Source organism: Engystomops pustulosus, chromosome 1, assembly GCF_040894005.1.
Source record: "Engystomops pustulosus chromosome 1, aEngPut4.maternal, whole genome shotgun sequence".
Taxonomy (NCBI): domain Eukaryota; kingdom Metazoa; phylum Chordata; class Amphibia; order Anura; family Leptodactylidae; genus Engystomops; species Engystomops pustulosus.
Window position 1 is genome coordinate 210,774,412 of NC_092411.1, and position 18,303 is coordinate 210,792,714.

At 42.9% G+C, this 18,303-nt stretch overlaps 1 protein-coding gene across 1 annotated transcript in view; it reads right to left on the reverse strand.

Moving 5' to 3' along the window:
• Positions 1-14,773, reverse strand: part of LOC140103819 (uncharacterized) — a 40,959-nt gene extending 26,186 nt beyond the window's left edge. Inside the window, exon 1 of the mRNA XM_072127104.1 lies at positions 14,674-14,773. Within this exon, the coding sequence (XP_071983205.1) occupies positions 14,674-14,698 (25 nt within the window). The 5' untranslated portion in view covers positions 14,699-14,773. The remainder of the gene's footprint in view (positions 1-14,673) is intronic.
• Positions 14,774-18,303: the final 3,530 nt, after the last annotated feature.

Genomic DNA, 18,303 nt, shown 5'->3' on the forward strand with positions numbered 1-18,303 from the left:
TACAGACAAGTGTCCCCCATGTAATACTGCACAGTGTCACCAGTGTGTCTGAGGGGGATACTGTGCAGAATTACAGGGGTGCAGCAGGAGCTCAGCACTGGGGGATCCCCTCCAGGAGAAGCCCCTGCTGAGGAGGTCACAGGGTGCAGGGTGTCACACACCTGGGTGCTGCTGTGAGTGTTATCTTCATTCTGGGCTGTGGGAGAAGCAGAGAGGAGCTTGTAGCAGGATGACATGTAAGTGCCTGAATCTAACATTGCGCCTAAACTGTGTTGAAGTAAAGTGATTAATAAGAGGCAGGAAATTAACTTATCACAGATGGTTGTAGCTTGTGATAATTCTGCGCCAGAATTTAGGCGCAACTACTACACTTAGGCGCACAAAAGTGGTAAATGGGGCCCTTTCTCTCTTATTCCCTTTTATTTTGTGATAGTCTTTTAGTGTTGGAAAAATTTACTAATGCGATGAACATTCGATCCTCTTCGCCGAATGTGACTACACCGTTCTGGATGGTGAGGAATAAAGTTTTTATTTCCCACCATCCTCCATCATTTACACCTATGTTATGATGTTCTCACTCTCATTCTTATGAAGCGCGGAGGGTTTTGTTATTGTGCAGCTAATACATTGGCGCACATCTAAAAGTGACTTTTATTATCTCATTAGAGGGATTTATGGATATATAGTTATTTATTTGGGTTACCATTGTGTAAGGAACAGACAATGATACATCTGTGTGAATTTTCTGCAGTTCCATTTGCTGCATATTTCGGTGAATACAGTATATTGGTGTGGGGTCTGTATGATCTCCTCACATCTTACTCTTTTAGGAAAGTATATTTTCTTTATATAAGTATCTGGATTTGTACATATTTTAGAGGAAATTTTAAATGTTAATTGCCAAATGCATCGCCTGGTTGTCTGCTTTCAAAATTCTATAGGTTTTATGGCACCTTTACTTTTTATTCTGTTTTATTGCTATATTTTGCAGGTTGTGACTGTCTAAAAATGTCTAGCTGAAAAGCAGGTATCTAGTTATTACAGTTTTAGTGATATTTGTGAACTCTACACATGTCCATGTATTACATTTAGGAGATGTGAAGGTAAACATTTTCTGTTTGGAGCACAATTTTTGCCATCAAAGTCAAATTTTAAGTATTTTTTATAAAATGTTTCAGTTTGAATCAAAATTGCATGCAGGCGCCTATGTCTATAAACTCTTTGATGCAATTTTAAAAATCGGGCAAGTGTCTGCTTTCAGAAAATATCGGTCCCTCTACCCAATGGGCCTCACAGTCTAATCAACCTACCAGTAATTTTTTGGAGTGTGGGCGGAAACCGGAGGACCCGGAGGAAACCCACGCAGACACAGAGAGAACATACAAAATCTTTGCAGATGTTGACCAGCGCAGCAAGGCTGTAGTGCTAATCACGGAGCCACCATGCTGCCCATAAATCTCCCTATCATCTATCTATCTCCTATAAAATTCTCCCATATTACAGTTTGTTTTACCATACTAAAGGGAGCCACTTCCTGACTGTGACTGGTCATAAAATAGTTTTATTTTGGGGCCCCACTTTTAGTTTTGCCCAGGGCCCCACTTTGTTTAGAACCGGCCCTGTCTACGGCGTCCCCCTGCTCCCTCATCAGCAGGTGGTGTCTCACCCCGCCCAGGACCACGGCCTCTGACCCCTGCAGTAGTTGGACGCCCACGCCCTCGTCCTCTACCCCTAGCCCTCGGGTTCAACATTTTCAAAATTAAAGTGTAAACTGTAAAATTTTTTTGTGTTTTTTTTGTATTTTTGTTTTTTTAACAAAACGATGCTATCCTATTGCTATGGCTAGTTTGTAGCCTACACTGACAGCACACAACTGGATTTTGTGTTGTGCCAGATGACTTTGAGTTATAAAAACAAATAAAAGTAAAAAAAAAAAAAAGAAAAAGGAGAATGTGCCTAATTCAATCAAACCCCTAATAAATTGTCCCACTTAGGTTTTTGAGATGGACATGTGTGTCACTAAGAGCTAAACAGAACGTTTGCAAGACTCCCTGCAAATTCATCACAATATGGTACTAGCTGCACTACTGGTGCCAGCAAGGCCAGCCACAAGCAAATCAACCAAAAATAAAATATATAACACTATTGTAGCCCTAAGAAGGCCTGTTGGGTTCTCGTATGGCTAGTTTCTAGACTACACTGACAGCACACAACTGGAATTTGTGCTGTGCCTGATGACTTTGAGTTATAAAAAAAAATAAAAGTAAAAAAAAAAAAAAAAAAACGTCAGACTGTGCCTAATTCAATCAAACCCCTAATAAATTGTCCCACTTAGGTGTTTGAGATGGATATGTGTGTCACTAAGAGCTAAATATAACGTTCGCAAGTCTCCCTGCAAATTCGTTACAAAATGGTACTAGCTGCACTACTAGTGCCAGCAAGGCCAGCCACAAGCAAATCAACAAAATATATATAACGCTATTGTAGCCCTAAGAAAGCCGGTTGGGGTCTTGTATGCCTAGTTCCTAACCTACACTGACAGCACACAACTGGATTTTAAGTCACTTTAAGTTTTGAAAAAAAAAAACGTCAGACTGTGCCTAATTCAATCAAACCTCTAATAAATAGTCCCACTTAGGTGTTTGAGATGAATATGTGTGTCACTAAGAGCTAAATATAATGTTCGCAAGTCTCCCTGCAAATTCGTCACAATATGGTACTAGCTGCACTACTAGTGCCAGCAAGGCCAGCCACAAGCAAAAAAAACGCTATTCTAGCCCTAACAAGGGCTGTTGGGTTCTTGTAGACTCACTCCTGCAGCAGCTCTCTCCCTAACGGCATCCAGACATAGAATGATGCGAGCAGCGCGGGCAGGGAATAGTCTATTCCAGGGTCACCTGATCGGGCCAGCCAACCATTGCTATCGACGTGTAAGGGTACCACGTCATGCTGGGTGGAGTGCAGAGTCTCCTGGCTTGTGATTGGCTCTGTTTCTGGCCGCCAAAAATCAAAACGGCGGGAGATGCCATTTTCTCGAGCTGGCAAAGTATTCGTCCGAGCAACGAGCAGTTACGAGTACGCTAATGCTCGAACGAGCATCAAGCTTGGACGAGTGTGTTCGCTCATCTCTATTTATCATGCTTTTTTGATGAAAGATTTCCTTTAAAGCACACCTGTTTTTTCAGAAGAGTTTGTACTATATCTGGAAATAAAAATGCTATTTTTCATCTGCCTTCCACCATGGGTGCTAGGTTGTAGTGAGATTGTGCACCTGACACCAGTTTTAAGATTAAAATATAGATACATGTACGGAAAATTTACCAGAATATTCTCAGTAAGAAGCACCATTCTCGTATCAAAGGTGACATCAACAATAACCTGAGAATTACATTTTTGTACAATAGATTCCCCACTTTTCATGGAGGAAGACTTCAGCTGTATCAGCCACCCGTAATACACATACTCTAAGAAAAGTTCCATTACAATATTTAAAATGTAAACATACACTCACCGGCCACTTTATTAGGTACACCTGTCCAACTGCTCGTTAACACTTAATTTCTAATCAGCCAATCACATGGCAGCAACTTAGTGCATTTAGGCATGTAGACATGGTCAAGACAATCTCCTGCAGTTCAAACCGAGCATCAGTATGGGGAAGAAAGGTGATTTGAGTGCCTTTGAACGTGGCATGGTTGTTGGTGCCAGAAGGGCTGGTCTGAGTATTTCAGAAACCAGGGTTTACAGAGAATGGTCAGAAAAAGAAAAAACATCCAGTGAGCAGCAGTTCTGTGGGCGGAAATGCCTTGTTGATGCCAGAGGTCAGAGGAGAATGGGCAGACTGGTTCGAGCTGATAGAAAGGCAACAGTGACTCAAATCGCCACCCGTTACAACCAAGGTAGGCAGAAGAGCAACTCTGAACGCACAGTACGTCGAACTTTGAGGCAGATGGGCTACAGCAGCAGAAGACCACACCGGGTGCCACTCCTTTCAGCTAAGAACAGGAAACTGAGGCTACAATTTGCACAAGCTCATCGAAATTGGACAGTAGAAGATTGGAAAAACGTTGCCTGGTCTGATGAGTCTCGATTTCTGTTGCGACATTCGGATGGTAGGGTCAGAATTTGGCGTCAACAACATGAAAGCATAGATCCATCCTGCCTTGTATCAACGGTTCAGGCTGGTGGTGGTGGTGTCATGGTGTGGGGAATATTTTCTTGGCACTCTTTGGGCCCCTTGGTACCAATTGAGCATCGTTGCAACGCCACAGCCTACCTGAGTATTGTTGCTTACCATGTCCATCCCTTTATGACCACAATGTACCCAACATCTGATGGCTACTTTCAGCAGGATAATGCACCATGTCATAAAGCTGGAATCATCTCAGACTGGTTTCTTGAACATGACAATGAGTTCACTGTACTCAAATGGCCTCCACAGTCACCAGATCTCAATCCAATAGAGCATCTTTGGGATGTGGTGGAACGGGAGATTCGCATCATGGATGTGCAGCCGACAAATCTGCGGCAACTGTGTGATGCCATCATGTCAATATGTACCAAAATCTCTGAGGAATGCTTCCAGCACCTTGTTGAATCTATGCCACGAAGAATTGAGGCAGTTCTGAAGGCAAAAGGGGGTCCAACCCGTTACTAGCATGGTGTACCAAATAAAGTGGCAGGTGAGTGTATATACACATAAATACAGCACCAGTATAAAACATAGTACTTGAGCCAAAATCAGTAGAAACATAAAGTACCAGAACCAACCTCTGTACATAAATACAGCACTAATCTCAGCACATAACAATGCATGGAAATCATCCCTAGTACATAAATACAGCCTCATAACTAGGCATAGTGCATAAAGCACCAGAACTAAGCTTAGGACATTTAAGAAAAATCAACCACTTAGACAAAGTGTTTTTAGTAGAGCTCACTTACATATTGCTGTATCCATGGTGACTATCCGTGGATCTTATCTTTATTAGTCCCGGACTGTCCCATGACTGAGATAAAAGCATATGCTAATTCCAGGATAGAGTGCCGGAGCATATCAGAGAAGACCTCCAGCACTCCCTCATTACCTTATTATGCACACCTCTTGCATGTGCAAGCCGACTCTTGTACATGGGAATGGGAGGGAGGAGGATGGAAGAAGCTCACGCAAGAGGTACTTCTTCCCTCCTCCTCCCTCACATTTCCCTGTGAGAATGCTTTCAAAAGTGTTAAAGCATAAAAATAATTGCAAGTACTAAAGGGAGTCCCCAGGCTTCTATATCCCACCACAAGTAAAACCAGCATTGTGTAGTACACTTGATAATCTTCTGATGTTATTTTTGTCATCCAGTCATCTGTCACTTCAATTTTATGCACCGGGTTTCTATTTAATTCATATTAGAGATGTCAATCATTGTGTACAAAGGAAATGCTGAGTAGCAATGGACATAATAGACAGTAAAAACAGGTGCATCATCAGGCACTATATTGCCCCAAATCCTCTAATTTGCATAAAATGATAGATTGCATTTGCACTAAAATGACATATAAGTTGGAAGCAGCAAAGCTACGTGTACTGCTTTTTTTATTAATTTTAATAATTTAATTATTTACTTATTTTTGTTGACCTTTTTATTTTTATTCTTTACACTTTTTAAAAACTATATAAAAAATGATCATCATTTTTAATATTTCCCACTTTTGGCCACTAGAGGGAGATTCATATACTATGTCAATAAACACAGACATGGTCAATAGTAAAGTAGAAACAGTAGGTTTATTTTTCCTCTATGATGAAGCTGGGAAGCAGGGCCGGTTCTAGACAAAGTGGGGCCCTGGGCAAAACTAAAAGTGGGGCCCCAAAATAAAACTATTTTATGACCAGTCACAGTCAGGAAGTGGCTCCCTTTAGTATGGTAAAACAAACTGTAATATGGGAGAATTTTATAGGAGATAGATAGATGATAGGGAGATTTATGGGCAGCACGGTGGCTCCGTGATTAGCACTACAGCCTTGCTGCGCTGGTCAACATCTGCAAAGATTTTGTATGTTCTCTCTGTGTCTGCGTGGGTTTCCTACGGGTCCTCCGGTTTCCGCCCACACTCCAAAAAATTACTGGTAGGTTGATTAGACTGTGAGGCCCATTGGGGAGAGGGACCGATATTTTCTGAAAGCAGACACTTGCCCGATTTTTAAAATTGCATCAAAGAGTTTATAGACATAGGCGCCTGCATGCAATTTTGATTCAAACTGAAACATTTTATAAAAAATACTTAAAATTTGACTTTGATGGCAAAAAATGTGCTCCAAACAGAAAATGTTTACCTTCACATCTCCTAAATGTAATACATGGACATGTGTAGAGTTCACAAATATCACTAAAACTGTAATAACTAGATACCTGCTTTTCAGCTAGACATTTTTAGACAGTCACAACCTGCAAAATATAGCAATAAAACAGAATAAAAAGTAAAGGTGCCATAAAACCTATAGAATTTTGAAAGCAGACAACCAGGCGATGCATTTGGCAATTAACATTTAAAATTTCCTCTAAAATATGTACAAATCCAGATACTTATATAAAGAAAATATACTTTCCTAAAAGAGTAAGATGTGAGGAGATCATACAGACCCCACACCAATATACTGTATTCACCGAAATATGCAGCAAATGGAACTGCAGAAAATTCACACAGATGTATCATTGTCTGTTCCTTACACAATGGTAAGCCAAATAAATAACTATATATCCATAAACCCCTCTAATGAGATAATAAAAGTCACTTTTAGATGTGCGCCAATGTATTAGCTGCACAATAACAGAACCCTCCGCGCTTCATAAGAATGAGAGTGAGAACATCATAACATAGGTGTAAATAATGGAGGATGGTGGGAAATAAAAACTTTATTCCTCACCATCCAGAACGGTGTAGTCACATTCGGCGAAGAGGATCGAATGTTCATCGCATTAGTAAATTTTCCCAACACTAAAAGACTATCACAAAATAAAAGGGAATAAGAGAGAAAGGGCCCCATTTACCACTTTTTTGCGCCTAAGTGTAGTAGTTGCGCCTAAATTCTGGCGCACTGTTTTCCAGAATTATCACAAGCTACAACCATCTGTGATAAGTTAATTTCCTGCCTCTTATTAATCACTTTACTTCAACACAGTTTAGGCGCAATGTTAGATTCAGGCACTTACATGTCATCCTGCTACAAGCTCCTCTCTGCTTCTCCCACAGCCCAGAATGAAGATAACACTCACAGCAGCACCCAGGTGTGTGACACCCTGCACCCTGTGACCTCCTCAGCAGGGGCTTCTCCTGGAGGGGATCCCCCAGTGCTGAGCTCCTGCTGCACCCCTGTAATTCTGCACAGTATCCCCCTCAGACACACTGGTGACACTGTGCAGTATTACATGGGGGACACTTGTCTGTAGTATCTGCAACATTCTGCAGCTCTGAGTTCTGAGCTCTTGCTTTGAGCTCAGGAGTCTGCAGAATGTTTTGTAAATAGAAGGTGATGAACTGTAAATAGAGTCTGCAGCTCCTGTCTGCAGTGTATCTATTGTCTGTATTATATGTTCTAGTGTCTGGCTGAGCTCTGCTGCTAGAAATGAGCTGTTCTGCAAAGGGGCTCAGTGCTTTCTTCTCAGATAAAGCCACCTTTGGGTTGGAGTGTTTTTTTTTGCGCCCGTTTTTGCGCCTAAATGAAAAGTCGCAAGTGATGAATATCATTAGTCTCAGCAAAACATCTGGATTGCTATGATAAATGAGGGAAAGCTGGTTATTTTTGCTGTGCAGCTAGTTTGCCGTTTAGTCGCAAAAATGGCTCAAAAACGGCATGCCTGAAAAAAATGATTGATACATGTGGCCCAAAGTGTGTTCTTAGATAGTTCTGCATAGAGAAGGGTTAAAAACATGAATATTAGTTGATATTATCCCTTCTCAAAATGTAGTAACATATAAAGTGAATATTTCCATTATCTGTGAGGTGCAGCAGCTCCTGTGTGCAGCAAATGCTCCCTGCAGCCTGATGGCTAAGAATCTGGATTGGGGGGGGGGGCTAATTTCAGGGGGCTGTATCTCTGGCTCTGTGACACATAAAACCTCAATTCTTTTTTCCTATGAAAGAAGAGAGTCTCCTCTTTTATATGAATCTAAATGTGTGTTTCTAATAATAACTGTTAAACTGCCGTTGGGAGTGATTTTTATATATAAAAATGGCACCTGATATTCTCACTTTAAACCTCACTTTAAACCTGAATATCTCTGGATCCATAGCACCTAGAAACAAAATTCAAGATTGATTTAAAAGAAGATATTCTCCTCTTTCAGGGGGCCATGGGCAATTGCCACCTTTGCCTACCCATAGCGCCGGCCCTGGCCGCAGAGCTACACTCCCTAGGTTCATGTCTCAAGTTACTGGGACTCGTGGTAGAGCACTGTTGAGGCCAGAACAGTGCGAACAGGTGATGTCATGGATTGCGGACAATGCTTCTAACCATTTGTCCACCAGTCAGTCTTCCACGCAGTCCACCCATGTCACCGACATCAGCACTCCTCCAGCTCCTCCACCTCAGCCTCCTTGCCCCCAGTCTGCCCCCTCCCAGCAAAATTTGGCATTTGAACTGTTTTCTGGACCCTTCCCAGAGTCACAAACCACTTGTCCGGTTGCTGCTGAGCTCTTTTCCAATGCCCAGGTTTTCCACCGGTTGCAGTCTGTGGGTGATGATGACATTGTTGATGTAGTGGAAGAAGTGTGTAAAGAGGTGTCGGACGATGAGGAGACACGGTTGTCAGACAGTGGTTAAGTTGTTGTCAGGGCAGGAAGTCCGAGGGGGGAGCAGACTGAGGGATCGGAGGATGATGAGGTGACAGACCCAAGCTGGGTTGATAGGCCAGATGAACACAGTGCTTCTGAGACGGAGGCGAGTCCTCGACGAGAACAGGTTGGAAGAGGCAGTGGTGGGGCCAGATGGAAAGGCAGGGCCAGAGCTGGTGCAGATTTTTGGAAGTCTGGAGGTTCTTTAAAGAAACACCGGATGACCGACGGACTGTGGTGTGCAACCTGTGCCAAACCAGGATCAACAGGGGTTCCACCACTACCAGCTTAACCACCACCAGTATGCGCAGGCATATGAATGCTAAACACCCCACTCAATGGAACCAAGGCCGTTCACCTACGGCCGGGCACACCACTGCTCCTTCCCCTGTGTCACCTGCTGCCTCTGCTAGTCAGCCCCCTGCCCAAGACCCCGGCCCAAACACCTCCCGTGCGAAAACCACACCTTCGCCTCCACGATCCTCCACAACATCAACCAATGTTTCCATGCGCAGCGTTCAGCTCTCCATACCACAGACGCTGGAGGGCAAGAGGAAGTACAGTGCAATCCACCCACACGCCCAAGCCCTCAACGTACACATCTCCAAACTGCTTAGCCTGGAGATGCTGCCCTATAGGCTGGTAGAGACCTGGGCCTTTTGCAACCTCATGGCGGCGGCCGCCCCTCGGTATTCGGTCCCCAGCCGCCACTACTTTTCCCGATGTGCCGTCCCAGCACGTGTCAGACAAGATCATCCGTGCCCTGACCAACGCCGTTTCTGATAAGGTCCACCTGACCACGGACACATGGACGAGTGCTGCCAGGCAGGGCCACTATATATATCGCTGACGGCACATTGGGTTAACTTGATGGAGGCTGGGACCGAGTCTGACCCTGGGGCTGGTCATATACTGCCGACGCCGAGGCCTACCTCGGTCCAGGTCTCTCAGGCCTACTATGCCTCCTCCCACCCCTCCTCCACCTCCTCCTCCGAATTACCATCCGTGGGCATGGTGCCATCAGTCGGTAGCTCTAGGCACAGCAGTAGTGCCATCGCTAAGCGACAGCAGGCGGTGCTCAAACTGCTGAGCCTAGGCGATAAAAGGCACACCGCCCTAGAGCCATTACAGGGCATCACAGCGCAGACTGATCTGTGGCTGGCACCGCTGAACCTGAAGCCAGGCATGGTTGTGTGTGACAACGGCCCTAACCTGGTGGCGGCTCTGCAACTCGGCAGACTGACACATGTGCCAGCACAGATGCTGCCACTCTCAGGGCAGCGCAGCGCCGCCTCCAACTGCCCGCTCACTGATGGTTGTGCGACGTGCCCACGAGGTGGAATTCAACATTAACCATGTTATCCAGAGTTTACCAGCAGCGCAGAGCGATTGTAGACTGCCAGATGTAAACTTCCACCAGAACTGGTAGTCAGGTCAGTCAGCTTCCTCAAGTCTACAATGAGCAGTGGACGTGGATGTCTGATATCTGTCAGGTGCTGAGTAATTTGAGGAGCCAACACAGATGGTCAGTGGCGATGCCGCCATCATCAGCCTCACCATCCCGCTGCTTGGCCTGTTGAAAAACTCTCTGGTCAGCATGAAGTCAGAAGCTTTGTGCTCATCACAAGAGACGGGGGAAGAAGATTCCCTTGTTGATAGCCAAAGCACCCTCAGGTCTGTTTCTCAGCGCATATCGGAGGAGGTGAAGGACGATGAGGAGGAAGAGGAGGAGAATGTTGGCGAGACACAAGAGGGGAGCATTGCTCAGTCCTTCACTGTTCAGCGTGTATGGGCAGAAGAAGAGGAGTTGGAGGAGGAGGAAATGGACAGTCAGGCCATTGAGGGGAGTGAATTCTTGCGCGTTGGGACTCTGGCGCATATGGCAGATTTCATGCTAGGCTGCCTATCCCGTGACCCTCGCGTTCAAAGAATTTATTCCAGCACCGATTACTAGGTATTCACTCTCCTGGACCCACGGTACAAGCAAAATCTTTCCACTCTCATCCCTGGAGAGGAAAGGAGAGTGAGAATGCATGAATACCAGCAGGCCCTGGTGCACAAGCTGAAACAGTATTTCCCTTCTGACAGCGCTAGCGGCAGAAGGCGTACCTCTGCGGGACAAGTAGCGAGGGGGAGTAGGCGAGCAGGAAGCTTGTACAACACTGGCAGGGGTACGCTTTACAAGGCCTTTGCCAGTTTTATGTCACCCCAGCAAGACACTGGGCTGATCTTTACAGAAAGATGGTGAGGGAGTACGTAGCTGACCATACCATTGTCCTAAATGATGACACAGCTCCCTACAACTACTGGGTTTCAAAGCTGGACATGTGGCACGAACTGGCGCTGTACGCCTCGGAGGTTCTTGCCTGCCCTGCCGCTTGCGTGTTGTCTGAGCGGGTTTTCAGTGCAGCTGGTGGCATCATCACCGATAAGCGTACACGCCTGTCGACTGACAGCGATGACAGGCTGACACTTATCAAGATGAATAAAGCCTGGATTTCTCAAGATTTCCATTCTCCACCAGGTGAAAGAAGCTCAACCTGAATAATGTATGCACTCCTCCTCCTCCTCATTTTCCTCCTTTTCCTCCTCTTTTCACACTAAAGCAGAGGAAACTGGCTATTTTTTGCCAGGGCCAACTGGCTCTAGGTATAGTACTTTATATATTTAATTTTTCTGGAGGGCCACCTACCTGGTCCTCTGTTTTAAACAATTTTTGGGAGTGCCACATACAGGTACTCTATGTATTAAAATTTTCTGAAGGGCCACCCACCCGGTCCTCTGGTTTGAAAACTTTTTTGGACTGCCACATACAGGCACTCAATCTATTTAATTTTTCTGGAGGACCATCTACTTGCTCCCCTGGTTTGAAAACTTTTTTGGACTGCCACATACAGGCACTATCCAAATTTAATTGTCTCCATAGCAGCCTCCACACATAGTCTTTATAGCTGCCTCCACACGTTGTCTCCATTGCTACCTCCACAAATCATCTCCAAAGCTGCCTCCCAAAGCCGTCCATACAGCTGCCTTGATACATCGTCCCCTTAGCAAACGAGCTGTGTCAGGCAGAATTTTGGGTTGTTTTCATGGCTTTCACATCAAACTTGTTAACTTTGTCGCCACCCTGCTGTGTTATCCACAAAATATACTGGCAAACTTTTATCATTTACCGATATTATTTCAGCGCTTCTTGCGCATCTGTTTACATTCCCCTCACCCGCCATAACCAAAACTTATAAGAACAGTACTACACTTGATCTTATCTAAAAGGTTCTTAGAAGTGCTGTTTGTAGCCCCCGCCTGCTTTGAAAATGATACTTTTTTCAAAGGAAACGCTTCTGGCCCCCAGGCCCATTTTGGGTGGGGAGGAGCCGAGAGACAGGGGCTTGGACAGGCGAAAGCTCGCCTGGCAGCGGACCGCCAGCTCCATCCCAAGATTAGGCAGCCTCAGAGGCATCCATGCATGCTGCCCCTGCTGTTTCCTGTCCATTTTGCCTCCACGATCCTCCACAGCGTCCACCAATGTCTCCATGCGCAACTTTCAACTCTCTATACCCCAGACGCTGGAGCACGAGAGGATATGCAGCACATCATCCCCTTAGCAAACAAGCTGTGTCAGGCAGAATTTTCAGGTGTTTCACCAGATACATAATGGAACTCGGCGCATCTGTCGCCGCCATGCTGGAGACCTGAAGTTTCAATCATAGCAGCGCAACATGGATGCCCCATACTGTCACTCTTAATCATGGAAGTCGTCTCCATGGCTGCCTCCACATGTCGTTCCCTTATCAAACGAGCTGTGTCAGGCTCATTATTCGGGTGTTTCACCAGATACGTTATGGAACTTGGTCACTATGTCGCCACCATGCTGTGTTATCGACTAAATATACCGTCAATCTTTTGTTCACATAGGAAATCATTTCAGCGCTTCTTGCTCACCTCCTTTGGTTCCTCTCTGCCACCCATTGGTTTGAAGCCTGAGTCCATTTGGGGTATGTCGCCATGACACTCTCTAGCCTGCCGCTGCTGCCGCTGCCTCTGCATGCCGTCTTCTATAGTGTCAGGGTCAATTATTGGATGTTTTAGATACTATCTAGCCTCATTCGCACACTCTGTCATCGCCATGCTGTTGCCCATAATTTTGGCATAATGGTGCGATTAAGCAGACTCAGAGGCATCCATGCATGATGCCCCTGCTGTTTCCTGTCCATTTCCGTGGTGTTTCCATCATTTTCTGAGGTTTCCAGGTGTTTGGCCAAGCTTCCATGTGCAGACCCTTGGTCCCCTTAAAAAATGCTCGAGTCTCCCATTGACTTCAATGGGGTTCGTTATTCGAGACGAGCACTCGAGCATCGGGAAAAGTTTGTCTCGAATAACGAGCACCCGAGCATTTTAGTGCTCGCTCATCTCTAATGATAAACCAAGGACACTTAGTTATAATTACCGGTACCATGACCAGCTGGACGAAGGCTCATCTAAAGCCGAAAAGTGCCTCTGGGACGTGGTCAACCTGGGCACTGGAGTCCATCACCTTTTCCACTGGTGTAAGAGCTGGAATATGATGAGTTGGGTGCCTACCTAACACAGGCATACTACAGGCAATGTTATAAATTACAGGTCCAACTATTTAGTGACCAGCAAATAGGCTCCCAGAAGATATTGTTATTCCAGTATGTTGTTTTGCTTCCTGTTACAATTATGCTCCATATATGTCCAGGCTGACTGCTATTATCCTCTGTGTACCACCACTAGCTGCATTTTTCATGTCAATATTGTTCATTTTTGTAGTTTTTAGCATTGTATCAATAAAATGTATCTTTTATTGCAACTTCCCTATGAGTCTAGTCTTGTCCTCCTTCCTCTCAGATTGCAAGGTACATTTTGGTATGACAAACTTAATTTGGAGTTGTGTGAAAATGGCCTTTGCTTGCTTCCTGCACTGATGACACTAGCACCCTTCCTCTCCCCTGTAAACTACCCTATGTCTTAATAAAGGACTGCACATGAAGATCAGCTGTTTGGTGAGTGTCATTCTTTTCTTACTACATGTTTAAGGTGTGCTGCCTAGTGGCATGACTCTCAACCAAGAATAACCGATTAAATTAGCCAAGATATTGGTATTGGTGTTGTAATATCGAAAACACATTATAACATTTTAATAGATTTTCACCAAAGAATGTATCAAGCAAAAAAGGGAAGGAGAAGAAAGAAGAAATATGATAAACTATTACACAAATAGCTTCTTTATATGATATCCACAGTTATGTACATTACTGTTTGAGGCTAGGCACATAAGGACCATATACATAAATGGGAGGATGAGTACAGCAGCTTAAGCATAGACCAGAACACTACCCATGGCTTCTAGATCTCCGAAAATGCTTAAGATTACACTTTCCATTTCACTTAGTAAGTAATCTACTCTATAGATTTATTTAAACTTTCCATAAGAATAAAGATAGTGGCTTTTACTTGAACTAAAAGAGTGGCAGTTTCTGTAGGCCCTTGAATAGATAAATCTTTCAAAAAGAAAAATGTAAAAAATTATCAGCAACTCAACATGTCTGATTGGTGAACTTAATCAACATGAAAAGAGTCTGAAATTAAAAAAAATACCAAACATTTTGAAATAAAACTATATTAAAAATTATGGCAGAGTGAGTTCCATGTCAACAGAATCTGTGAAAGCTGATTAAACTTTTGCAAAGGAACATTATACTAGAAAAACTAAACTGATTTAAATGTTTGACCCATATTAAAAGAAAGCAACTAAACAATTTTATATTTTTTAGATGTTTCTTAAATTCCTGCCTAGAAGACATTTTGAGTCAGTCCAAGTTTCTTACCTGCGAGAAATAATCCCCAGAACATCTCTACAAGAGTTACTGCTATCTGTGTCTCATGAGAATGTAATAAGGAAATGTGCTGGCAAACATTACATGGAAGGAGAAGAGTGAGATGGTGAAACATTTTAATTGTCTGGGATTTTACCAGTAACAGGCGGTAGTTTAACAATTCCACTGTCTAAACCAGCAATTAATTATTGAGAAACCTTGTAGCCCGGCCCAGATATCTTAATCATGACTATATCTTGTGCTTATAATAGAAAACAAGACTTACAAGAATTGGTGGGATGAATGTGTGAAAGGTTGGAAATGCAAATCCATCATTCCAGCATCAATGGGAGGTGACAGACCTGGTACAGATTGTGCAAACAATTGGTGCATATCGTATGTATCAGACTTTTTACTTCATATTGACTTTTAGGCTTATCACTTCTACTTTTAACTGTGTGGAAAGAAGGAGGCAAATGAAATAAAATATATTCTGTGAGGCAGAGTATCTAACAAGTCAATTCATATATTTGGTGAGATCAACTTCCTGTTTGTAGCACATTAGTATATGAGAGGGGGGGAAAACTTTTCAACATGGGTGCTGACAGTGGTGGCCATTTTGAAATTGGCCAATTCTGATCAAACTTTATTTTTTCAAAGATAAAGAGGATCATATAACACATCAAACATATTGAGGATTTCACAAGAAAAACAATGGTGTGCTTGGATTATTATGTTATTGACATGACGCAGAGGTTAACACGTTAGGAGTAGATAGAAATTGTGTTGATGCCTGGTGACCGCAGCACCCGGGTCATTGCAACAGATTTCAATGCAAGATACCATATGAGACCACCAATCTTCCATGCTACAGTTAGCAAACTGCTTGCCATATTTTGTGAAACAGGTTCAGTGTTGGATTTACCAAAATGTGGACGCAAGAAACTGTCACAAATAAAAAAAAAACATCAGGTAGCAGACCACACATATGATATGTAGATATTGGAGCAGGGGGGGGGCAGGACTATGATATTTTATTCCCCAGGAGGAACAATTAAAGCATCAAAACCCTGTTGTTGCTGTAGAGTAGTTTGCAATGGGATAAAAATTGAGACTGATGGTGAAGGAGCAATCCCATATCCCATAGACTCCATAGACTTTGGAATTAGGAAAATAAATGCTTTTGGTTTCATTTGTACTTATATATATGAATGCGAATAATAAAGAAAGAAAAATCATAAAATCAAAGTCTTCCATGGTGTAATATCTTCTTCATCTGGATTGTTAGAATCCAATAGATGGGTGCTGACTTATTGAGATGTACACAAGGGATAGATCTGGACTAGAATGGACTATTAGGTCACAAATGACTGTAATTTCTGGACTTCATCATTAGTATATCTGTCTATACATAAACATTTACAAGCAATTAGAATCCCCATGGAATGCTGAGTGTTCTGTCATGGAGTGGGTGTATCCCTACTTGTGCAACAGAAGCTACTACAGGCGTTAGGTGTATTACTTTGTTATTACGTAACGGGAGGAGGCGGGGATTTTTAACTACGAAGACAAGCACTGTACAAGAATGATGCTATCATGTTTTATTCTGTTCAAGATCTATGACACTACTACATATGCACCATATGTGCAATATAAACGGTATAGCTGGGGACAGGGGTGGGAGGAGGAATTTAGTACAATGGTACTGTATAGGAGGAGGGCCCATTATGCAGGGGCAGGAGGGAGTGCTGTGAAGTAGAAGAAGGGCACTGTACAGCAGTAGTGGGTGCTTTATGGCAGAGAGTGCTGTATATAATTTCAAGAGGGGGAACCTGTATAAAGGGGCATAAAGCAGCTACTGTAGATACATGTATAGGGGCACAGTATATTAGATGGACTATAGATAAATTCAAGAGTGGTGCATTGCATAGCAGGGGGCATGAAATATAAAGTTATGAAGGAGAAATGTATAGCAGGAGTGTGCTGCATATGAATTAATGAGGAGACTACCATTTTTACCTTTAATGACCAGGTCCTTTTTTGTCTTTGTGTTTCCATTTTTCACTTCCTACCTTCAAAAATCTATAACTTTTTGATTTTTTTATGTAAGGAGCTGTGTGTGGGCTTTTTTTCTGTGTAACAAATTGCACTACATAGTGATGCAATATTTAATGTTCCATGGAATAAAAAAATACAAATGCAGTAAAATTGGTAAACCCCCCCCCCCGCATTTGTTGTCATCTTCTTGTAGCCCTGGTTTTTATGGCTTTCACTGTGCACCCCAAATGGCACACCTCCCTTCTTTTGGGTTGGTACGATCATGAGAATACTAAATTCATTTATGTTTAATACATTTAAAAAAAAAAAAAAAAAGAAATATTAATTTCACCAAATTCTGGCACTAATAACTTTTTAATGCTTCGTTGTATGGAGCTGTGTGAAGTGTAATTTTTTGCGACATGAGCTACTGTTTTCTTTGCTACCATTTTTGGGGACTGTATGACTTTTGGATCACTTTTCTATGCTACAAACAAGTTAATAACTATGTTATTTCTATGTGGCAAACAAGTTAATAACTGTTATTATATTTTGATAGCTCGGACATTTTGGGAAGTGGCGATACCTAGCATCTAAATATGTTTACAATTTTGCAGTTTACTTTTATATCATTTGTATGGAAAGGGGGGTGATATGAATTTTGGAGCAGGCTTAGTGACATAGTGACATTCACCTCTTAACGACTCGTGACGTAATAGCACGGGTTCACGGGCTGAGCCCTCTCCATAGCTGCAATCGGTGCTAGCAAAGCTGCAAAGCTACCGGCGGCTTCAAAAAGATGGCGGTGTCCATCTCTCTCTTGTTGGAGATTCTCGCTTCCTGTGATGTCATTGGGGAGCGGCGGTTGGTTGCCATCTTCTGAAGGCCAGAGGCGGTCTCATTTTAGCCCATTTATTACAATGTGTGATTTGCAAATTTTAATGAATGAGGTGAAAAATACTGTAGTATGGCAGTATATGTTAGGATCGATCAGACAACCTAGGGTTAAAGTACCCTAGGGAGTCTGAAAAATAGTAAAAGTAAAAATAAAAAAAGTTTTAAATAAAAAAACTAAAAATTAAAATCACCCCCCCTTTCCCTAGAACTGATATAAATACCGGTATAAACAGTAAAAATCACAAACACATTAGGTATCGCCGCATCCGAAAATACGTGATCTATCAAAATATAATAACGTGTTTTCACTGCGTTTAAAACCGTAACGGAAAATAGAGGCTGCATTTGAAAATGGCACTTTTTTGACATTTTAAAAAGTAAAAAAAAATCAATAAAAAGTGATCAGAAGGTCGTACAGTCCTGGAAATGGTAGCGTTGAAAACTTAATCAAAAGTCGCAAAAAATTACACCTCCCACAGCTCCTACAACAAAGTATGAAAAAGCTATTAGTGCCAGAAGATGGCAAAATCTAAAAAGAATTTTTGGAATTTTGAACGAGGTTTTAATTTTTGTAACTGTATGAAAACATTATAAAACCTATACAATTTTGGTATCCCCGTGATTGTACCGACCCAAAGAATAAAGTAGGCATGTAATTTCTAGTGCACAGTGAAAGCCGTAAAATCCAAGCCCACAAGAACACGGTCC